This window comes from Coptis chinensis, chromosome 7 (assembly GCF_015680905.1).
Source record: "Coptis chinensis isolate HL-2020 chromosome 7, ASM1568090v1, whole genome shotgun sequence".
In the NCBI taxonomy this organism is placed as follows: domain Eukaryota; kingdom Viridiplantae; phylum Streptophyta; class Magnoliopsida; order Ranunculales; family Ranunculaceae; genus Coptis; species Coptis chinensis.
The window spans coordinates 88,188,962-88,205,547 of NC_141462.1; the positions used below are offsets into that span (position 1 = coordinate 88,188,962).

Consider the following 16,586-nt stretch of genomic DNA (forward strand, 5'->3'; position numbering starts at 1 on the left):
AAGAAGACTGGACTCTTGCTTTGCGATACTCACAAAGCCCAAAATCTACCGAAAGAAAATAATAACTAGTAATTAAACTATAGGGACGCCCGCCCTCCAATATGGCATAAAGTAGGGGCACAAGCCCTCCCTCTACACACTCCAGCACTGACATGACCTATACTGCATCTTTCCCCCTGCTTGGGAGAAATTCGACCCCGAATTTGGGACGTCATCACCAGAAGAATCATCATCATGAAAAGGAAGAAGGTGCTTCACATTGAAGACATCGGCTTATCTGAGTTGATTTGAACATGGGTGAACAAAAAATTTTAAGGTGCCTTTAGAGTTTGTAAATAAATAATTGATGTTGTCATGTACTCATGTCGTATACATGAATGACACGACGTGCCAAAATAATTAGGTTATTGGTTATCCTAAATGATTTCATGGTATAAATTCATGGTTGAAGCAGTTAGTACCTTACATCCTACCATTTTGGTTCCTGAAACAAACGGCTTATATTTTACACAATTATGAGGCGAGTTTACTTACTAGGTTATCCTAGATCTGCTCAAACCAACACAGTATGTCCTGTTTCGTAACACAACCACAGAATAAACAAAAAGCTTGCTGCATTAATGTTCGAAAACAAATGTCAATTGATTTCAGATCTGGCATGTGAGAAATAAAGAAGGATCAACATTATGTCAGAGTGATCTGCATTAGCTAATACATTTAGCCCCATAACCACTCCCTAAAGCCAAAATTTCACTCTAATAAGATGCTACCTGACAGAGTTCACCTGGCATTCTAGCCCCATAACTAGCGGGCACCTATGCTAAGTCACCACAAGTGCCACTTCACATTCGTCATAGCCATTCATAGACTCCATAGTTACAGAAAATTATATCAAAACACAAATGTATATTTGTATGATCATTATAGGCATATCCTCTGCTTCTGGCATTAAAGTTAAATGTTACCAGTATGTCTCTGAACAAAATGATTTCTCGACCACTGTGATTTAAGAACCTCCATCCTGTATGAGCAAGAGAAAATGGATGGAAGTAAGCAAAGAAGAAATTCAAGTAATGAAAGCAATAATAATAAAACAAGTCATAACTGGTTTGGATTAGATTGAATAAATACTTTTAGAAAATATATAGAAAAAAACCGTACTTTTTCCTATAAGTTAGTAGAATGATCCAAAAGCATCAGCTAAAACCTACAAGTGAACTAAGAAGGAAAAGAAAATCGGGGTTTATAGTCACTAACACCATATATTGGAATCTAACAGGAGATCCACAAATGTCAATTCCTTCTCCCATAGTTTGCAGTACAGCAAAATTGACTTACAAGAAAACGTTTCCAACTTTTAATTATATTTCTTCTCTTCTAACCTTTGCTCATGACAGGAAACACATATCCAGATGAAATTACAAAAAAGAACAATTGAGTAACTCTTGCATTGATTTATCACTGGGAGCTTTCATGGTTGGATAAGTGTCCTATAAGCAACATATTGGAAAACACTATATTAGGTCCAAGATAAAGCAATTGTTAGTGTTAGAGTTCTAAGAGGACATCTCCCGAGGGGATTTGAGGGAGTTTCTAAATAAGTTCTAAGACTTAGATTGACCAAAAAATTCCAGTGGGACTGGAAAGTGGAAACTGTACAATTAGTTTCATGAACTGCTTAGTTAACAAATAGTACATGAGGAGCTTTCCCTTGTGAACAGGATATAGTAAACTTTTTAGACATGGCCAGATATATTGAAGTCAAGAAAGAAATTATTCAGATAACTTCCTTTGATTGACTTAAATCAGGCAAACTTGGCCTGGAAAGAACCAATAGATGGAACAATCTGATTTCAGAAATCAAATCTGTTTGTGATAAGTCGAATTCCATATTTTGTGTTGCACGGGTACGGCTGACTCCGAAGACACGGCATTTTCAGTTAAAATGAGGAGTGTCCGATACGGGTACAGCTTCCAGTACCCGCGCAACACAATACCAAAGTTTTGAGAAACACAGGCAGTTAATTAAAGCAAGAAAGGAAGAAAATATTCAGCCCGTTTGATTAAAAATGGCATTTCAAGGCATTGACTATGAATCTGAAGCAATCTCAAATTAAATACTAAGAGTTCTAAACATGAAATAAAGCATATAATTAGTAAAATGAATGTTGAGTACGACTTCTTCAGTTATCACTTATATTTTAGACATATTTTATAAACCAATGAAAATTATTCAAAAGTTAAGAGATAACCTGATCTTCTTGTGCTGTGTCGGCATCTCCCAACTTTTGATGCGCAAACTATTTCAATACGTGCGGGTTCAACAAAAATAAGAAATTATTAAGTTTCAAATAAAAGAGCCACCAATGTAGGGGGGGAAAGTAGAAGTATTTGGAGGACAAACCTGAATGTTTCTTGTAAAAGACTCATCACCTGGATCCAACTCCAGAGCTGCATGCACGTAATATTTACTCAGCAGCCAAGAGCATTTGCAATCATTATATCTCTAACAAAATAACACGGTAATACGTCTACAAGTAGGTAACACTTCCACAATGCAACTAGCAGACCGAAAATTAGATTTTTCATTTTTCCCTAAGTTCCTTTGGACTTCACCCCATGTATTCTAAACATAAGAGTGAAAATGGCGAACATAGGCAGTTCGGGAAGTCACCAAGTAGGACGCAAGATTTTTATGAATGTTGCCTGACTTGCCTCACTAAAGAAGAAACTTTCAAAATAAAATATAAAATAATGCCGCAATCTGTATGGGTTTTCACAGAATCATACAAACCTTTCACAAAGCCTTGGTCAATAGCATCATGGTATTTCCCTTGTGCACAATATATTAGACCAAGAAGGTCGTACACTTTGCTGAAATTTGGGTCAATATGAATGGACTTTTCAGCGTCTTCAGTTGCTTCCACATATTTGTGGAGACGGTAAAAAGCATGAGCCCTGATAAACAAGCAAAATAGTAAATCACAATATATAGTGTCACTATTCATGAAAGGAGCAGTATAAGGTACAATAACAAAAAAAAAGGGGGCAGGCCTGATAAGCTACAGACTGTCCTATTTTTATTCGACCCTGGCAACTAGAGACACAGTCAGGCTTAGGGAAGGTATTGTAAGTCCATATAGGTGCGAGTGGCATGGGATTGTGAGTGTGTATACAGGGTGTGTTGTCTGCATGCACATACAAGACAAGAAATTTACAATATGTGCACTGGTGTTAGAGTGATGGTGGATACATAAGCATGGTGACTTGAGAATATGCTTGGGTCTTTTGCCATCTGCAATGCCTTGTATATATATATTGAAGAAAGTACCTAGAGGTATTTTGTTATGAGTTATACCTTAGGGTTAAGACGTGATTCTACATCAATGAAATTTAGAGATTGTGTATACAATGTATCATCCATTTTCTTCAATTTTCTTGCCAAGTTTACCAATTATATACAAACATTCTATATAACATAAGAAATTGATCACAATATAGATCTTTTATTTACAAGGATTATGAACAAAAGCCTCGCTCAGGGTTAAATTTACTCCAGGTACACCCTGCTGAAAGCCTTTCGTTTTGTACTCTGACCCATATATATTATAGCTAAAAGGCCCTTAAGTAGAGTAGTAGACTCTTGTATATATTAAGTCCCTTGACCTTTGGGGTTGAGGGTGTTTCGGGTATTTTTCGTCGCGTCATGAAAATTTAAACCGCAATATGACATGTGACCGTGCCTTTTAGAGGTCAATGCATTTGATAGCACTGTGATCTGCCAATGTAATAGTAACTTAGCAATACGACTTTACAATGTGCTAAATGGTTTTTTGCTGCAAAATACCAAAACAAAGTTGCATAAAAAAATTATCTTAAATGGGGAAAATATAAATAAATCAATAATAATAATAATATCCGCCAAGAATGAACATCTTCATTATATACTTGTACTGGTAAATTAACTTAGTGAATTTAGCACTGAACTGCCCAGTGCTAAATGAACTCAGCACTGGGGTCTGTTGAGTTAAATGAACTTAGCACTGACAGAACATAAGAAAAATGGACTGTATTTACTCAAAGCTACCGGGTGGATGATGCTGCCAGGTCTCCAAAATGTTTAATAAAAAAATGTCTGCCTATCCTTTTCAATTGAAAACCTCCCATGCTGGGATATATTTAACTTTCTCTGTTTTATTAATATATATAGACACATTGGACGTGATTAATACTTCCTTATTTCGGTTGTCTTGCAAAGGAACTAAAAGGTTTATCAATAGTATATTAACATTCCAAATAACGTGAGAATACAAATGTTATTACATATTATCTACTATAGATTTTTCATATCATCATGGCCAGCTTGTATTGGACGCAAACAATTTTTCATATTGTCATGTCTAGATTACATGCTTTCTATTCAAATCTAAACATATCAAGTAGGACATGCATACAATCAAGTTGTATATCAAAAAATAATTTTTGGAGGCTAACTATGCTAAATGGACAGAGGATTCAAAAAAAAAAAACAAAACAAACAAAATGACTGCAGGTAAACAATAGCTACAAAATTCAAGAATTCATAGAAATTTCTTAAATAAGAACAAAACAAAATTTAGCAAATGCTTAACACAGATAGTGCTCTATAATAAGTTAAAATCCAACATTAGCTTCATACGTGCCAACCTAAGCTTTGGTTATCTCCATCATTGCATCATAACATAATTAGTCATCCGTAGTTAAGACTTACCTGTTGAAGTGGTACAGAGGATCACTGCAACAGAATGCAATGGCACAGGTATACAGCTCAATTGCATCAGAGTACAACATTGATAGCATGGCCCTGTCACCTAGAGAAAGAACAAACCGCATTTTATCTCCAAAAAATGGAAACAACCACTAAGCAACTTTCTGGTTAGCTGCTTGGAATAAAAAGAAAAATTATGGTTGAAAAGAGAGTTACAGCCATTAGACTAAAAGATGGAGATGGTCTAGATGATGACATGTTTGTATTTCTTACCAAAATATAATATTTAAAAGAGCTCAACTTCTTTGTGATAAAAAAAGACAATACATGTAACAAAGTAAGAAAACCATGGAAGTATGTTATTACAAACGTACTTTTCAGTCATTAGTACCTTTTCTTTCGACCTTACTCTTGTTTAAAAACTTGGACTTAATTTTTTGTTATCACGGTTTTCAATAAATTGTTTTCACAGTTCCACTATGTCAAACATATACCAAACGATTAATTATATAAGTTCCGATCAACCCATTGTAGAAAGTAATTTAGGCTGTAGCAAATGTTTCAGCCCCAAAACCCATAAATAGACTTTTTCAACCGGCACACCAAGCCCGAGTAACGGAAACCAATATACACCTCTTCTTGTAAATTTGAAAAGGCATTTTTACATCCATCTGAAAAAAAGGGCCATGACTTGGGCCAGAAAAAAAAATAACTCAAAGCAAAGGTCTCCGATAATCAACCCCATGAATCAATGCATACCCCTTAGCAACCAACCGAGCCTTGTACCTACTAAGCCTGTCCATCCGGTTTTGTTTCACCGTGAAAACCCATTTACACCCGGCGCTCTCTACGGCCAGCGGAAGAGAATTATTATTGACCTTGCATGTAATTCCTCCAACATCGCACCTTCCAATGAGGTAATAATATAATCAAAATATCAACCAATGAAGAGAAGCAAAAAGATCCAACTAGGAGACAAACGATGATCCGAGCGTATAATTAGTGATAGAATAAGCTACGATTAGCATATCTAGGCGGCATTCTGCATGACGCTTCTCTTTCCGAAGAATAGGTGGAGTATCGCTTATATCAACAACCGGTAAATCAACATCAATAGTAACGGGTATAGGAGGGATAGGAGATGGCTCAATACACATGAATCGATGGCGAAAGTGGTGAACCCGAGAAGCTGATGTCAAATTAATCTGGAGTTTGGTTGGATACGGATATGACAGTCATTATAGACAGCCAAATGTGGAACCGGAGGGAGACTATAGGCTCTGGTGAACACTCAAATGGAAAAGAAATAGGAACCGAATGTGAATTCTCATGAGGAAAAGCAAACCACCCCCAGTAGAACATCAAAAAAGAATGGAGCATGTTCAAGAAAACGTCCATGGAGATGAAACAACGATGAAGGGTGATAACACCGATAACCCTTTATGAGAAACCCAGAACACACATTTCAAATGGATCTAAAAATATACGGTGACTTGGACCGAAACAAACACACCCATAAACACGGTGGGATTTGAAAAACGAGCGATCGGGGATGAATAATGGAATACGAAAGCCAAAAGCTCGAGATGGAGAACGGTTAATGAGATACACCGCAAGGACGAAGATCGCAAAACGGAAGGAACATTCATGCCAATAGACATTTTCCAGCAAGATCAAGAATATGACGGTTTTTCTTTTCGACTTGCCATTTTGTTGTGGAGTCCGAAAGTGTTAGAGGTTTGATGCAAAATACCATTGGCCTCCGAACAAGACCATGAGGCAAATTCCCCACCGTCAACGAAAGACTTTAAGCTTCCAAACTGCATGGGAACCATTCTTGAAAAAAACTCGGAAAATGGAGGAGACTTCATCTTTGGATTTCATTAAATAAACCCAAGCACCTGAAAATCGCTGAATAACACAAAATAACGAAATCCTAAAACGAAGTTTGCACAATATCAAACAAAGACTTTTATTACTACTTAATGGATAAGGGCTACAATGATGTTTAGCCAGGTTTGTCTCACAAGATAGACTTGACATGGATACTTTGGAAAAGAAAGATGGAAACAAATAACGTGATACTCAAAAGAAATATGACCTAACATGCCAACGTAACACCCGCTTTTACATTTTCACTACCGTGAAGACTCTAGGGCATGGGGAGAGGCCGGAAGAAACGAGTCTATCCAGTAATATAAGCCACCCTCTTCACGTCCATTGCCAATCACCTTCCTGCGACACGGATCCGGAAAACACAAGAAGATGGATAAAAGGTTACCTTTTACATCTTTGTAAGTTTACTAGATAAGATTGGTGGTCAATTTGGGGACATGAAGAACATTTTCAATGAATCGGGATACAACCCTGCCCTTTTTGACCCCCATTGGCAAGACGAACCGTCCGTTTCAAGAACTAGATGCATAATTCCGAAAAGAAGACATACCATTTTATCGGTGGCACCTGAATCAACAATCCAGTGGTGAAGTCCCGGGATCTGAAGGGCGGATTTACCTCCAGAAGATCCCATTGAGAAGACATAGAGAAATTGCGAAACCTGGCGATCTCTTCCTGAGAAAGAGCACTACAAGCGTAAGACTCTAATGTACTAGAGTCGCCAGATAGGTGTCTTGAGAGGATCGAGATGTTGATCGTGGTGGTTGAAAACCGGAGGACGACCGTGTAATTGATAACATGTTGCCTTTACATGCCCAAATTTACCACAATGATCACACTTCTTGTTTGGAGGGCGAGAACTACCGAAGAGGATGGCAAAAGCCCGGTAATGGTGCCCGTTTGTGGAGTGATTTAAGCATAACGAATCGCCATAGCGAAAGTCTCGCACCGGCCCAATGAGGCACGACACTTAGAGAGCAATAGGCATGTGCTTCCTCGAGAGTTGGGAACGGATGCTTGTCAAGCGGATGAACAACAAAGATACTCAAACTCCGACATAAAAAGAAACCTAATACTTTCGATTCTTCTCCCATAATTTTTGCATAAATCTCTGCGATTAGGCGGCGATCAATAAAACTATCATAATGAGATAGTTCTTCCCAACCGGATCGAAGTCTCGCGATAAAATGCCCCAAGAGATCTAGTTCCTGTTTGAAATTTCCAATTTCATTGGAAAGTTAAAACTCCTTGCATTATTCTGTCTTTGAGAATATAATTCACGCAAGAGATTCCCAAATAAGATATCGTTAATGCGTAAACAAATAGCCGGAAAATCGTTGGTTGCATAGAATTAATCAACCAAGTCCTCACCATAGAATCATCGAGAACCACTTAGCATACTTCGGATCGGTTCAAGCGGGGTGCCTTTTCGTGCCGAAGAAATCCTATCTTTCCACGACTCCAACAAACAATTTTACAGATCGTGCCCATCGAACATAGTTCAAACCATCTAGTAGCCGTGAGGTAACTTTCAAATTTGGATTATCATGAACAAAATGTAGAAGGATTTGGACATCTTCACCCGTTCTAACCGGAAAAGCTTAGATAGTAGACTCATCACTATTAGTCATATCGATTAAATAATTACCTCAAAATAATAAAATGATCCGAGATTCAGATCAACACCTATCGCGTCTCACATTATAAAAAAATGAAAGAGAAAAGAAGAAAAAACGGAAGCTTAGGTTGCAATCAATGGTTCTGATACCATGTAGAAAGTAATTTAGGGAAAAGTTAAGTGAATGAGAAAGCTCATCACTTATATTTATAGAATCATAATAGAAACCCTAGAAAGGATAATAAAGTAATTACAAAGGTAATATAGGAAAAATACTATAATAGTCCTGCTAACACCCATTACAAACCCCATAAAACCAACAAATTGAAGTAGAATACCTTGTGATTTAAACATCTCAGCCAGGTCCAAAGCATTGACTGTTTGACCTCCAGATTTTTCCAAAGCCTGTCAAGATGAATTTCATTTTTGTCAAGAAATCTTTCATTAATATAATAAAAATAGTACAACAACCAATAAAACATGATTGTTCATTCTTAACAAGAAAGTAATCATTCACATTCATATGCCTAAAACAATCACATAACTGTCCCAAATTAATCTGCAGTTTGGTAAACTAATTTGACAGTCATTTAGATGTGCAATTTTAAGTATACAAATATAAAAGCATACACCCAGTCACAAAAAGCACACAAACAAAAACACATGTAGCTTTATAAAACAGAATAAGCAAATATTAAAAAATATATTTTTATTATTACCTCAGCAATTCCCTTGAACTGAATAGAAAGTTCTCTTATAGCAGCAGAATCAGTACTCCTTCTAAACGGATATGAAGACATTTCAATAATAACAGAACCAGGTTGAAGATCAGTAAGCAGGTTGCTGACATCATTACGGTCAATAACTCTTCCATACATGGGACCTAAAGTTATTTCAACTCCAGGCTGAACAGCTTCAATATTATTTCCAACACCACTTTTTCTTCCTGTATATTTTCTACGAAGACTATATAGTTTGTCCAACAAAACATATGACACAAGAGCAACAGCTGCTCCAGCTCCCACTCCTAATGAAAATTGCATTACCTTCGTCTTTTTAGATATTACAGCCATTTTTCTTTTCTTTCTTGTGTCTTGAGGGGTTTTAGTGTTTGTATAGGGGGTTTAAGGGTGGAAACCAGTGGTTGACAGCTGTGAGAGTGTACTACTATACTGCATGATCATATCATGCATTCATGTAACAGAGGAGAGAGATTTTTTTTCTCGTGCCATCCAACAAAAGAGGAAATGAGGATCACAGGATTTGTTGCAGTGTCCAGAATTTAACTTGGAAAGGCCCGGCCCAACAATGCGAGACACTTAGAGCATTTCCCGTGCAAACAACAACTTGCTACCTCCACATAGGACTATTTTCCCTCATAGTTACTTTCTTGGTGATTACTAAGAGTTGCCCCATGCAAAAGTTGTTACGCAAACGAATGCGGAAGCATGACAATTGGACAAAGAAGATTGAATGTGGTGATAGAAATCGACAAAAAACAAATCAATTAAAACACTTACCAATGCAAAGTGAATAACCAATAGAAGTGGAGACGAGATTTACGTGGTTTGGCGTTAGCCTAATCCACCAAGAAAAAGAGGAGAATTTTACTAATCAAGAGATAAACAAATAAAGTACAATCACTCACAAACGAATCCCGAAGAATTCACAAACTCTCTCTCACAAATTGAACCTTACAAATCCCACCAACCGGTCTCTCGTATTTATAGAGGTGGGTATCAAATTAGAATCCTATTTAGAATAGGAAACCAAAATCTTAACTGTGTGGTTTATCCAAATCTGAATTCAGATACCAACAATTCTCCACCTCGGTGAAGATTTATCCAAATCTCGAAATGATCAACCAAATAGCAAATCCCTCTTCAAAGCACAAATGTCCAAGGACCAAACAACAAAATGTACCACATAGTGGCTTCCTACATACCCTTATTAAAAGATCAAATGGCCGTAGTTCACCATTGCCCTTAAGAGCCAAATCATCTCAAATGAAGGATATGAATCAAATTCAAACAATGTTGAAACTTGATTCCGAAAACCACTTTGGCTAACATATCAGCTGGGTTCTCCTTGGTGTCTATCTTAGTGAGTAAGATATCACTTTCCTCTAAAATTTCTCTGACAAAGTAAAAACGCACATCAATGTGCTTCATACGGGCATGATGAACTTGGTTCTTGGCCAAATATATAGCACTCATGCTATCACAAATTGAATCTTGAGTGACCACGCAATACCCAAGTCATCTAACAAACCCTGCAACCAAATAGCCTCTTTCATAGCCTCGGTCCACCGCCATATATTATGCCTCATCATAGACAATGCAACTGTAGACTGCAAAATAGACCTCCAACTTACCAGAGCACTAGCTAAAGTAAATACATACCCAAGTAGTAGACCGGCTTATCCCAAATCACCTGCATAGTCGAGTCCACATAACCCACACAAAGCTTACTAGTATCCTCTCAAACATCAAACCAACATCTACAAAGACCAAGAATGTATAGTAGAATCCATTTCACACTTGCCGGTGTTTCTTCCCGTGGTTATGCATATATCTACTAACAACACTAACAACTTGTGAAATGTCCGCCTAGTACACACCATCGGATACATCAAACTACCAACAACACTTGCATATGGAACATGAGTCATGTACTCACGCCCCTCATGGAACTTCGGAGACATAGTAGCACTAAGTTTAAAATGAGGGGCAAGAGGTGTACTCACAGACTTAGTGTTCCCATCAATACCAAACTTCTGTAGTACCTTCTTCAAATATGTCTTTTGAGACAAACAAACTATGCCTTTTGCTCTATCTCTCTGAATCTCCATGCCAAGAATCTTCTTAGCTTCACCCAAGTCCTTCATCTCAAATTTTGAGGACAAAAGCTGTTTAAGCTTATCAATCTCAGTCTTGCTTCTTGAGGCTATAAGCATATCATCAACATACAAGAGCAAGTATATGAAAGAACCATCATGTAGTTTGCAAAAATAGACACAATGATCGTAGTGACTTCTTGTGTACTTGAGCCCTAGCATAAACCGATCAAACCGCTTGTACCATTTGCACGAGACTCGCTTTCAAACCATATAGCGATTTTTTTCAGGTTTACACACCAAATCCTCTTTGCTTGCAACTTTAAACCCACTTGGCTGAGTCATATAGATCTCCTTTTCTAAATCACCATGTAAAAAAGCAGTTTTTACATCGAGCTGGGCTAGTTCCAAATCATACTGAGCTACCAAGGCCAAAAGGATGCGTATGGAGGAGTGCTTCACAACCGGAGAAAACACCTCATTATAGTCAATCCCTCCTCTCGAAATGTAGCCTTTAGCTACCCATCTTGCCTTGTAACGTAACTCATTACTTAGAGATCCTTCTTTCAATGCAAACACTCATTTCCCGCCAATCGCCTTCTTACCCGTAGGTAACTTTACAAGCACCCAGGTATCATTCTTATGAAGAGATTGCATCTCCTCATCCATAGCTGTCTTCCACCTTTCTGACTTGGAGCACTGGATTGCTCCATAATATGAGGAAGGAACATCTTCATCAATACTTTCAATAACAGGAAGTGCATAGGTAACGTAATCGTTTAGCCAATACAATGGGGGAACATTTTTCTTAGATTTACTAGTTGCAATAGGCTCATGAACCGGACCCAAAGGACCAACATTCATCTGCTCCTCTAATGGAGCCATATTCTCTGCATCATCATTTGTTCCATCACCTGTAATCACTATTTCTGTGTCTTCAAACCGAACATTAATCGATCGACTATCCATGGTTGCCAATCTACTAGATATAGAACCATCTGGACTAGGTGAAGACGCATCAATCTCCACCTGCTGCAATACCTCTTTGGCCATACTCTCCACCTGCTGAGAGTCATCAAATGTCACATTTTGCTCAAAATGAATTTCTTATCTTTTGGATCCCATAGCTTATAACCTTTAACTCCACTTTTCAGACCCACAAAGATAGCTTTCTTTGCTCTAGGATCCAACTTACCATCTTTGACATGAAAGTAAGCAGGACACCCAAACACACGAAGGGAATCATAATCTTGAGCAGGTTTACCAGACCAAACCTCCATAGGAGTTTTACCTCCAATTGCAGCCGAAGGCAACCTGTTAACAAGGTAGCATGCATAACTCACAGCCTCAGCCCAAAACGCTTTGCCCAATCCGGCATTGGACAACATACACCGCACTTTCTCCATTAGAGTACGGTTCATACGCTCAGCTACCCCATTCTGTTGCGGCGTACCTTTCACTGTGAAGTGCCTCTCTATTCCCTCATTCTGACATACTTGCAAGAACGGATCACTCGTATATTCACCACCATTATCAGTTCGGAGTCTATTGATCTTTCTGCCAGTCTGAGTTTCAATCAACTTCTTCCATTTCACAAAGATATCTAGGATTTCATCCTTGTTTCTCATGGTATATACCCACAAACGCCTAGAGTAATCATCAACAAAGGTCACATAATAATGTTTGTTCCCTCCAAGAGATGCATTCCTAGAAAGACCCCAAATATCCGAATGAACATAATCAAGGGTTCCACGCGTACGGTGGATAGCGGTGCCAAACTTTACCCTTGTCTGCTTGCCCAGAACATAATGCTCACAAAAATCCAACTTACAGGTCTTAGCACCTTTCAACAATCCTTGCTTTATTAACGTTTGCATGGACTTCTCACCTGCATGTGCAAGACGCATATGCCATAATCTGGTGGCCTCCTTAGCAACTGCCTCTGAATACTCAGTAACAGTTACTTCTCCACTAACTGTACCACCCTTCAAATAGTACAAGTTATTCTGACGTATGACTTTCATGATAACCATTGCTCCAGAAACTATCTTTAGAACACCACTGTCAATGACTACCTTGTAGCCCTTAGCTTCTAAAGTACCAACAGAGATAAGATTCTTCTTCAAAGCGGGAACATATCGAACATCTTTTATTTCCTTAACTGTTTTATCATACATCTTAAGACGAGTATTACCCATCCCCATAATGCGACAGGGTTGATCATTCCCCATCAACACATCACCACTTTCAAGCTCCTTGAAACTTGTAAACCACTCCCTTATGGGACAAACATGATAGGTAGCACCCGTATCCAAAATCCAATGACTGGAATCAATGAAAAAATACTTCCGATGTAACAGAAAAAAAAAAATTTGACCTATCGAATCATTACCTCCTTGAGCAATGTTGACATTAGGATCGCTTTACGCTTTCGGTATCTTTCGCTTGTGTTTCAACTTCTTGTAGTCCTTCTTCCAATGTCCAACCTCATGACAAAAACACACTCATCACGGGCTAGATTTCAAGCTCTTCTCGACTTGGAACGAGATTTACTTCTTCCACCACTGAGTTTTGGACGGTCATTAGACCTCCCTCTTACCACAAAAAAGCGATTAACTTTCGTCGACTCTCTTGACTCCTTTTCATTGTTGTTCATCATATCCCAACTTGTCAACGCAGACTGCACCTCAGAATAGTTCAAAGCTTTCTTCCCGAACATAATGGTGGTTTTTATATTCCCATACTCCTCCTTGGGAAAAGATCTCAACAAATGGAAAGCTTTGTCTTCATCCTTCGTTTCTTCTTCAATGTTCAACAAGTCGGTAAGTAACTTGTTAAACTCGTTCATATGCTGGGACAATGAAATACCTTCTTTCTTTCTCATATCATACAACTTTGATTTCATAAAGACACGACCTTCTATTGTCTTATCTAAGTACTTCTCTTCAAGGATTCTCCATATTTCCTTGGCCGAAGTCTCATTGAGAACAAGGTACTTCACATCCCTAGCCAAACACGATCTTATGATACCACAAGCTCGCCTATTTTTCTTAACCCAAACACTCTCCTCTATATCCGATGGTTTTTCGTCTAACACATCATCCAAGTCTTGTTAGCATAGTGCATCTATAACTTCACAACGCCACATACTAAAATTGTTAGATCCATCAAATTTCTCTACATCAATCCTTGCATGGTTAATATTCAAAGTCATAGAAGGTGATTTCTCCTTAGACGTCATAGAAGTAGTACCCGATGGAGGATCCGTCGCCATACTTTCTCAAACTTTCATATACCACAAAACAATCAATAAACCAACAAAAGAAGCCCTAGGTAGAACCTTGGCTTTGATACCAATTTGTTACGCAAACAAATGCGGAAGCGTGACAATTGGACAAAGAAGATTGAATGTGGTGATAGAAATCGACAAAAAACAAATCAATTAAAACACTTACCAATGCAAAGCGAATAACCAATAGAAGTGGAGACGAGATTTACGTGGTTTGGCGTTAGCCTAATCCACCAAGCAAAAGAGGATAATTTTACTAATCAAGAGATAAACAAATAGAGTACAATCACTCACAAACGAATCCCGAAGAATTCACAAACTCTCTCTCACAAATTGAACCTTACAAATCCCACAAACTGGTCTCGTATTTATAGAGGTGGATATCAAATTATAATCCTATTTAGAATAGGAAACCAAAACCTTAACTGTGTGGTTTATCCAAATCTGAGTCGTATACCAACAAAAGTGACTTTAAAATTTGGATAAAATGTTTTATTTAGAATATAAAAAATGAAAAAATGTTGAAAAAAAAACGTCATACGGAATGAAACATCCCGTCCAAAATAATTAAATAAAAAAAACGGAAAAAGTCGAAAATACTCGCATGACGAAATGAAAACAAAAAAAAAACAAATTAAAATAGACGTAAGACGGAATAAAAGATTCCATTTGAAGATCACAAGTCAACAATTATCTCAGTAGCAAGTGATATCCTCATTGTAACTTAGTGAAAAACTATCATCATTATCACTCTTGCATTGGACATTATTTTTCGGCTCAAAAGAATGACAAGTTGCTATTTCCCCTCAAAACTGTTTGCATAAGGAATGTTCTTAGAAGTTTGGAGGCTCATTGGGATTCAAGTGCATAATAAGTTTCAAAGGAAGGAGTTGATCCAACGGCACTAATAAATAGGTATATGTCAATAGTTGGGGATGGGGATGGAGGAGAGGGGCAAATATTTTAAATAGTAGATGACCATCGGATTAGGCTTCAATCTTAGTTCCACTTGTAACTGGTCTCAAATCGTCACCGTTTCCCTAAAGACATTGGATTGTTGTGGTGTCAAATAAAGTGGGAAAAAAAAAGTTTTAGGTAACCAAAGCTCCCAGATATTGCTCTAAGGGCTCCAAGTCACCTGTCAGTAAAATCAGAAAGTCAACTAGGCAAAAACCATGGAAAATCTTGACTTTCTATATTACCCCTATAAAATACAAAATGAAAAGAAAGTGCGGTGCTGGGTTTTCCGCTCCCCCTTGTTCTTTCATCGAGAGGAAAATCAACCGTGTTCAAGCCATAGTCCACTGTTTTGAGCAACACTACAAATTTTGATTTAGTTAGAAATACATGTAAGTAGCATTTCATTAGTCACTCTTATTAGAAGACAGTAGTAGTTGAAATAAAGTCGAAAAATTTGGAATGGTACGGTTATCAGTGGTAGCATTTCATTACCACCGACTTCGAAGACGGAATCATGTACTCAGCTGAAAAGATAAAATTCCATTTTGTTTTGATATAAGGTAAGGGACAAATTAGGAAGTCGGAAATAAAACCAGTTACTGCACTGCTAGGCGGGCTTTCAAATTATGCTGAACAGGTGGTTGGCTGTAGTGTCCCCTTGGAGCAAAAAATCACTCCTAAAATAGTGTGTAGACAAAATTTAGTAACTCTAGGAGCCAGCCGTTTTGGCAATCCTGTCGAGTTGTGAATATATATGATTATGTTACGTTTTCTATCACAGGAGATAATGATGCCGATCGAACCATTACATTCTTTATACTCTAATAAACTCAAGTTTTGTTTAATGACTAATAGAAAATGGCAATAATAAAAGTAAGTGTTTTTTTCTCACTCCCATGAAAATGGCACAAGAGGTTTTGGGGATCGGAGTGTTCTACTGCATATTTTACCCCACGATATCGCTAGAACTTATATATATTCAACTCAAAAATTGTCGTCACCATGGACCAAAATATCACCTATATATCCGATATATATATCGGTACATGGACCAAAATATCGCCCTATATATCCGATATATTGCTGATATATATCGGTATTTTGGTACACCAACATCGATATTTTTGATATATATCTACCGAATATAAAACCCTTTTTTTCCCGATATATATCGGAATTTATGATATAAAACTTTATATTACCGATATAATCAATATATCCGATATTTACGATATATCGG

The 16,586-nt window shown here is 37.7% G+C and overlaps 1 protein-coding gene across 3 annotated transcripts; it reads right to left on the reverse strand.

Moving 5' to 3' along the window:
- Nucleotides 1–617: 617 nt before the first annotated feature.
- On the reverse strand, nt 618–9,514 carry LOC147489708 (heat-shock protein cognate (HSC) co-chaperone sgt12-like). 3 transcript variants are annotated; one of them, XR_015202679.1, is made up of 9 exons: nt 8,981–9,514; nt 8,600–8,666; nt 4,751–4,850; nt 2,795–2,958; nt 2,405–2,451; nt 2,253–2,300; nt 1,383–1,490; nt 1,162–1,218; nt 618–1,021 (listed from the first exon to the last, which is right to left on the reverse strand). XR_015202679.1 is itself a non-coding variant. In XM_086573422.1 (8 exons), exons 1-7 carry the CDS (start codon nt 9,332–9,334, stop codon nt 1,419–1,421), a joined length of 852 nt encoding a protein of 283 aa, XP_086429548.1. In that variant the 5' UTR covers nt 9,335–9,514; the 3' UTR covers nt 618–1,021; nt 1,383–1,418. The 3 variants fall into 3 exon arrangements, 2 of the variants coding, with proteins under 2 accessions (XP_086429548.1, XP_086429549.1); XM_086573422.1 differs by lacking the exon at nt 1,162–1,218; XM_086573423.1 differs by lacking the exons at nt 1,162–1,218; nt 1,383–1,490 and having other exon boundaries at nt 8,981–9,513.
- Between the last annotated feature and the right edge of the window lie 7,072 nt (nt 9,515–16,586).

What these genes read in the sequence shown, in the direction of transcription:
- LOC147489708 (XM_086573422.1), bottom strand. Translation starts at nt 9,334, where the DNA reads ATGGCTGTAATATCTAAAAAGACGAAGGTAATGCAATTTTCATTAGGA. An exon ending in AGTTCAAGGGAATTGCTGAG is followed by an intron (nt 8,667 to 8,980) that starts GTAATAATAAAA and finishes TCATCTTGACAG; the next exon opens with GCTTTGGAAAAATCTGGAGG. An exon ending in CCTCTGTACCACTTCAACAG is followed by an intron (nt 2,959 to 4,750) that starts GTAAGTCTTAAC and finishes CTTGTTTATCAG; the next exon opens with GGCTCATGCTTTTTACCGTC.